The 7,707-nt window shown below is 40.0% G+C and overlaps 1 protein-coding gene across 2 annotated transcripts in view; it reads right to left on the reverse strand.

The window, feature by feature from the left end:
* The window catches only part of Ros1 (ROS proto-oncogene 1, receptor tyrosine kinase), a 125,694-nt gene that overhangs the window by 75,673 nt on the left and 42,314 nt on the right, over nucleotides 1–7,707 (reverse strand). For both annotated transcript variants that reach the window (XM_021174702.2, XM_021174701.2), the window contains exons 13-15: nucleotides 2,796–3,008; nucleotides 1,815–1,925; nucleotides 346–524 (exon numbers count right to left, since the gene is read on the reverse strand). In XM_021174702.2, the coding sequence (XP_021030361.1) occupies nucleotides 346–524; nucleotides 1,815–1,925; nucleotides 2,796–3,008 (503 nt within the window). The remainder of the gene's footprint in view (nucleotides 1–345; nucleotides 525–1,814; nucleotides 1,926–2,795; nucleotides 3,009–7,707) is intronic.

Below are 7,707 nucleotides of genomic sequence, written 5' to 3' on the forward strand. Positions count from 1 at the left end.
AGAAGAAGAAGAAGAAGAAGAAGAAGAAGAAGAAGAAGAAGAAGAAGAAGAAGAAGAAGAAGAAGAAGAAGAAGAAGAAGAAGAAGAGGGAGAGAGAACTTACCTAGACTGAGAGGAATATACATGTCTTTATAGATGATGAGCCTTCTCCTTGCTCCTCTTTACTGTATATTTTCCTGATTTTAATTCTTATAATTATTGAGTACTATTACATTCAAGGCACTGTACTTTTTTAATCTTAAAGTACTAGTTCCCAGGCCTGGAGAAATGGCTCGATGGCATGCAAGTCACTGAAATGGGCAGGCATTTACTTTAGAGCACCCAAGATGTCAGGCTCTGACTTACCACATATGTCTTCCCAGCCCAGTAGAGAAAATGACCCAGCCATTCAAAGGCCAAAGCCCCAGCTCCTACAATGCTGGGTATGTGATAATTCTCTGAGATATCCATCCCATTCAGAGGCCGCACATAAACGTTGCCTTTTGTGTCACTGTAGTAGAGGCTGTTGTTGTACCAATCCATATCTCAAAACAAAGACAAACAAATAGCACTTATCTCCATGTGTGGAATAGAAGTGGAATGAGTCAATCACCCTGATGCCTGTAAACTCTAGTATTGACATAACTATTGGTGAGAACTTATGGGTCTGTCAAGAATATTTCAGTAATGGCTGGTTGTGGTGGTACAGTCAGGCCTTGGGAGGCAGAGGCAGTTATATGGCTGCATATTTGAGACCAGCCTGTTCTATATAGCATGTCCCAAGCCAACCAGGGCTTCATGGTGAGAACCTGTCTCACACACACTAAAAAAAGAATATTTCAGTAAAATAAGCCCCAAATCTCAACCCCTCGAACCCAGAAGAGGAACAAAACCACACAGATCATCTGTCTGATGTTGTCTGAGGTACTTTGTGATCTAATATGACTCCCAAAACGGTGATGGCAAGTTAGCATTTTCTTAGATCCCATGAAACTGTCTGCTCTGTCTGAGGCCTTAAAGATCAAAGAGAAGGAACCAAGTTTGCAAACAACTCCAGGTCACACTCTTTCCACTAGCTTCATGCTGACCTCCTAAGTCCAGCTCACTGTTGGGTGGAAATGCTGTTGTCAGCTTAAGGAACAAGTCAAAACATAAAATAAGAAGGTAACTATAGAAGAGATCATCTTCAGGCAAGATTGTTGTCTCACCACTTTAGAAAGAACACTTCTAACAATAGTGCCCTGTTGCAACCTCAGAGTCCTCCTCGTCAACAGTTTTTCCCAATACTCTGTTTAAAATGCTATGCTGTAATCTTCCTGTTTCTAGTCTGTAAATCATTTAAGAAAAGCTGTCTTAGCAGAACAAAACAGATGGTTCTTAAGGGACAATATTGATACATTGAAATTCATGAGATCCATCAAAGCCCTTCTGAAGCCAACACAATAAATAACATCCCTACCTAAGAGCTGTCACTTTTTTTTAAAGATATATTTATTTCACTTATATGAGTACACTGTAGCTAGGTGTCTTCAGATACACCAGAAGAGGGCACCAGATCCCATTACAGATGGTTGTGAACCACCATGTGATCGCTCACCCTAAACCTAACCCTAACCCAGGACCTCAGTGCTCTAAACCGCTGAGCCACCTCTCCAGCCCCCACCACACCCCACCCCCACCACACACACACACAGCTGCCACTTTCTTAATAATAGTTCTGGCAAAATCCTTGAGTCATTGTTGCCCAGGTAGCAGGAACTCAGTTCTTTCTTTGCTGAGTCACCTGACAAGGCGCCAGAGTAGGACCTTACACCTGGGTAAGAGAGGGTGTCTACCTGACACGTTTCCTACATCAGAGGACAGAAATTCTCCTGGACCAAAACTACAGAGTGGTTTGCTCCAGAGCCCATCTTCTTTCACAGCCATGATGAATGGTGGCTCAGTAGCTATATGGTAAAATAAAAAGAAATTAACAACAACAACAAAATCACATAAAGCATACTTTTTTTTAAGGCAGGGTTTTTCTATGTGGCACCAGGCAGGCATCAAACTCATAGAGACCTGCTTGCCTCTGCTTCCCATGTGCTGTGATTAAAACTGTGTGCCAACACTCCCAACTATAGCATACTTTTTTTAAGCATAAAATGTCAACATGTCTCAAATGTAGTTTGAGAAAAGATTACAAAATAACACAAGCGATTACATCTGTTTAGTAGAATCATCTATCCTGTTACATTTTATTCTTATTTTTACATAAATATTTGAAATGTAGTATAAAGAGGAATACACACTTATGCTACCTCTATAAGAATGACTCATAGTGCCATACCAGAGACCTGTGGTCACTTCACTATCATCACAGCCACCCTCCCTACCCACCATGACTTTTTTCTACTATTTTGTTTAGAGAATCCAGAAGCAATTATGATATATATGTGTGTGTGTGTGTGTGTGTGTGTGTGTGTGTGTGTGTATAAAAACCATTTCTTTCAGCTGAGATAGTGAAATTTGGTGTTATTCATAGACCCTTCAACTTCTCCAAGACCTAATAGATGACTAAACTAAGAAGAAATCAATGAAGAAGAAAATAAGATTTCTTCAGATCTGTCTTGAAGTGTTAAAGATATTAGATAAGAAAGACAAATATTCACAGTGGTTTATTTGATTTCCGCTCTCAGACTGAAGATTCACCCTCAAGAGATCAACACTGCTCATTCTTATCTCTTGATAACATTTGAAGCAAGAAACTGTAAGAAACACTCAGGCCAAACCCTTTACTGTTCAGATCACTTTCTAGACCCATGCCCTCTTCTTACCTGGTACCAAGGTGGTACCCACTGATGGTGCTGACCAGGGGCCTGGGCCTTTAGGAGAACTTGCTCTCACAGATACAGTGTACTTTGTAGAACTCTGCAGTTCGGGTACATTAAGCATGGTCCCGCTTATGTTCGAGAAAACTTGAGTGGTTTCAAGGATGTCCTGGGAGTAAACTTTGACTTCATAAGTCCAGTTCTGCCAGGCGGAAGGACCTAAATAATGTTAAATAATGTCATTGTCCAGAACAGCACCATGAGGACAGACCAAGGAAGTCTCAAAACTGGCCAGTTACCTATCTCAAATGCAGAGCAATTAGTAGTCATGCTTGTTGTACTAACTGGGTCAGTGTGATGGTAAAGGTGATGGCCATGCCAGTTCCTCCCAGGCCACCCACTTAGCTTTATGGAAGCAGACAGTATTTCTAGCAAGTAAGGCTGTGAGAGTGTAAAACTTTTAAAAACAGTTTTGAGCTTGGATTTTACCATGTATCCCAGGCTTGCTGTGAATTTATAAACCTTCCTGCCTCAACCTCTCAAGGACTAAGATTATAAATGTGTGCCACCAACCCCAGCCAAGAGTGTCACCCTACATATTGGAGGGATTCTCGATAACACTACCAGGTATAACCAGACTCTTAATTTAAAATAATAATAATAGTAAATTCTAACATAATTACAAGAGGTGAAATCAACTTGGGGAGGGGAATATAACCTGCCAATTCATTCTCAATGTGTGTGTGAAAAATCAGGAGGAGAAGGAGGTACCCTCATGTATCCCAAGCTAGCCCCAAGCTTCCTACATAGCTGAGGATGACCTTAATCTTGAACTTCTAACTCTCCTAGTTCTACCTCCTGAATTACAGGTGTACCACCACATCCAGGTTATGCATTGTTAGGAATTGAACTCAGGGCTTGGTGCATGGTAGGCAAGCACCCTGAACTACATCTCCAGCCCTCATTCTCAGCTATTTTTGGAGGTATGTAGCAAATAGGCACATTCAGTTTGTCATAAAGTAAAAAATGTCAAAGTTTACTAAATATTACTGCCTGATGGATCAGAGGCTGGCAAAAGATGGTTCTCAGGGCAAAGGTGTTCACTGCCTATTTCAATCAGGAAAGTTATGCTCAACAGCTTTGGCTATCCATTTATGGCTGGTCTATAGTTCTTTCCACAGCAACACAGAGTTCAGCAGTGATGACAGAGACCAATACCCAAATAGCACCAGGAGGGAGTGAGCCTCCCAGGAGTGCGGACAGGCCTGTGAGTGCAGGTAGGATCACCACTGCTATTCAGAGGAACCAGTCCGGAGCCCTCAGGACACAGGAACTGAGGGGCAGCCTGGAACAAGAGCCTTCCAGGTCTCTGTCAGCACCTAGAGCTGATCCTGGGCCACAGAGCTACATACACAAATACCTCCAAGAGAGAGAGCTGGTCACCCAGGATTGCCTACACACCTGCAAGCACAAGTAAGACCACTACTTCTCTTCAAATTCCTGGCCCAAGAGGGACTCTTACAGAGCCACCAGGAGACAGGAACCAAGGATAAGCTGGGGACAGGATCCTTCTAGTCTCTGTCTGACCCCAGAGCTGACCTTGTACCACAGCTCTCCATATCCAAACTCCTCCCAGAGAGAACTGGTCTCCCAGGAATACTGAAACACAGGCTTGCAGGAGGGACAAGCCAAAGTCAGAGACAGCAAGACGAGCTAACACTAGAGATAGCCAGATGGCGAAAAGCAAGCACAAGAACATAAGCAAGGGGAACCAAGATTACTTGGCATCATCAGAACCCAGTTCTTCCACCACAAAAGAAACCCGGCTACCCCAACAGACCAAAAAAGCAAGGCTCTGATTTAAAAATCACATCTTATGATGATGATGATGATAGAGGAATTTAAGAAAGACATAAATAACTTACTTAAAGAAATACAAGAGAACACAGGTAAGCATGAAGAGGACCTTAAAGAGGGAACACAGAAATCTCTTAAAGAATTACAGGAAAACACAAACAGGTGAAGGAACTGAACAAAACCATCCAGGATCTAAAAATGGAAATAGAAGCAATAAAGAAATCACAAAGGGAGACAACCCTGGAGATAGAAAACCTAGGAAAGAGACCAGAAGTCATAGATGCAAGCATCACCAACAGCATACAAGAAATAGAAGAGAGAATCTCAGGTGCATAAGATACCATAGACAACATTGACACAACAGTCAAAGCAAATGCAAAATACAAAAAGTTCCTAACGCAAAACATCCAGGAAATCCAGGACACAGTGAGAAGACCAAACCTAAGGATAATGGGTATAGAAGAGAACTTAAAGGGCCAATAAATATCTTCAACCAAATTATAGAAGAAAACTTCTGTAACCTAAAGAAAGAGATGACCATGAACATACAAGAATCATACAGAACTCCAAATAGATTGGACCAGAAAAGAAATTCCTCCTGTCACATAATAATCAAAACACCAAATGCACTAAACAGAGAAAGAATATTAAAAGCAGTAAGGGGAAAAGGTGAAGTAACATAGAAAGGCACACCTATCAGAATTACACTAGGCTTCTCACCAGAGACTATGAAAGCTAGAAGATCCTGAGAAGATCTCATACAGACCCTAAGAGAATACAAATGCCAACACAGATTACTATACTCAGCAAAACTCTCAGTTACCATAGATGGAGAAAACAAAATATTCCATGACAAAACCAAATTTACACAGTATCTTTCCACTAATCCAGCCCTATGAAGGATAATAGATGGAAAATGCCAATACAAGGAGGGAGACTACACCCTATAAAAAGCAAGAAAGTAATCTTTCAACAAACCCAAAAGAAGATAACCACACAAACATAAAGATAACATCAATAATAACAGGGAACAACAATCACTATTCATTAATATCTCTTAACATCAATGGACTTAATTCCACAATAAAAAAAAATAAAAACTAAAACTGGATACGTAAACAGGGCCCAGCATTTTGCTGCATACAGGAAATGAACCTCAGTATTAAAGACAAACACTACCTCAGAGTAAAGGGCTGGAAAACAATTTTCCAAGCAAATGGTCCCAAGAAACAAGTGGGAGTAGCCATTCTAATACAGAATAAAATAGACTTTTGACCTAAAGTCATCAAAAAAGATAAGGAAGGACACTTCATATTCATCAAAGGAAAAAATCTACCAAGGAGAACTCTCAATTCCAAACTTCTATGCTCCAAATGCAAGGGCAACCACATTCATAAAAGGAACTTTATTAAAGCTAAAGCCACACATTACACCTCACACAATAATTGTGGGGGAATTCAACACCCCACTCTCATCAATGGACAGATCAGGGAAACACAAACTAGACAGAGACAGAGTGAAACTAACAGAAGTTTGGGGCCAAATGGATTTAAAAGTTCTCTATAGAACATTTCATCCAAAATCAAAAGAATATACCTTCTTCTCATCACCTCATGGTACCTCCTTCAAAATTGACCATATAATTGGTCACAAGTCAGATCTCAACAGATATCAGAAGATTGAAATAACCGCATGCCTCCTATCAGTTCACTACAGATTAAGGCTGGTCTTCAATAGTAACAAAAACAACAGAAAGCTCACACACACACATGGAAAATGAACAACCCTCTACTCAATGATAACTTGGTCAAGGAATAAAGAAAGAAAGAAATTAAAGACTTTTTAGAATTTAATGAAAATGACAATAAAACATACCCAAACTTATGGGACACAATGAAAGCAGTACTTAGAGGAAAAGTCATAGTTCTGAGTGCCTCCAAAAAAGGAAGTGGACAGAGCATACACTAACAGCTTGACAGCACAACTGAAAACTCTAGAACAAAAAAAAAAAAAGGCAAATTCACCCAAGAGGAGTAGATGGCAGGAAATAATCAAACTTAGGGCTGAAATCAACTAAGTAGAAACAAAAAGAACTATACAAAGAATCAACAAAACCAGGAGCTGGTTCTTTGAGAAAATCAAAAACATAAATAAACTCTTAGCCAGACTAACCAGAGGGCACAGAGACATTACCAAAATTAACAAAATTAGGAATGAAAAGGGAGGTATAAAAACAGAAACTGGGGAAATCCAAAAAATCATCAGTTTCTACTACAAAAGCTCATACTCAACAAAACTGGAAAATCTGGATGAAATGGACAATTTTCTAGACAGATACCAGGTACCCAAGTTAAATCAGGATCAGATAAATGATCCCATATTCCCTAAAGAAATAGAAACAGTCGTTAATAGTCTCCCATCCAAAAAAAGCCCAGGACCAGATGGGTTTAGTGCAAAGTTCTATCAGACCTTCTAAGAAGACCTAATTCCAATACTCTTCAAACTATTCCACAAAATAGAAACAGAAGGAACTCTAGCCAACTCATTCTATTAAGCCACAATTACTCTGATACCTAAGCCACACAAAGACCCAACAAAGAAAGAGAACTTCAGACCAATTTCCCTTATGAATATCGATGCAAAAATACTCAATAAAATTCTCGCTAACCAAATCCAAGAACACACCAAAACAATCATCCATCATGATCAAGTAGACTTCACCACAGGGATGCAGGGATAGTTCAATATATGGAAATCAATTAACATAATTCACTATATAAACAAACTCATACAAAAAAAACCCCATATGATCATATCATTACATGCTGAGAAAGCATGTGACAAAGTCCAAGACCCCTTCATGATAAAAATCTTGGAAAATCAGGAATTCAAGTCCCATACCTAAACATAGTAAAAGCAATATACAGCAAACCAGTAGCCAACATCAAACTAAATGGAGAGAAACTTGAAGCAATCCCACTAAAATCAGGGACTAGACATAGCTGCCCACTCTCTCCCTACCTAGTCAATATAGTACTTGAAGTCCTAGCCAGAGCAATTA

The sequence above is a fragment of the Mus caroli genome, chromosome 10, assembly GCF_900094665.2.
Source record: "Mus caroli chromosome 10, CAROLI_EIJ_v1.1, whole genome shotgun sequence".
NCBI lineage: Eukaryota > Metazoa > Chordata > Mammalia > Rodentia > Muridae > Mus > Mus caroli.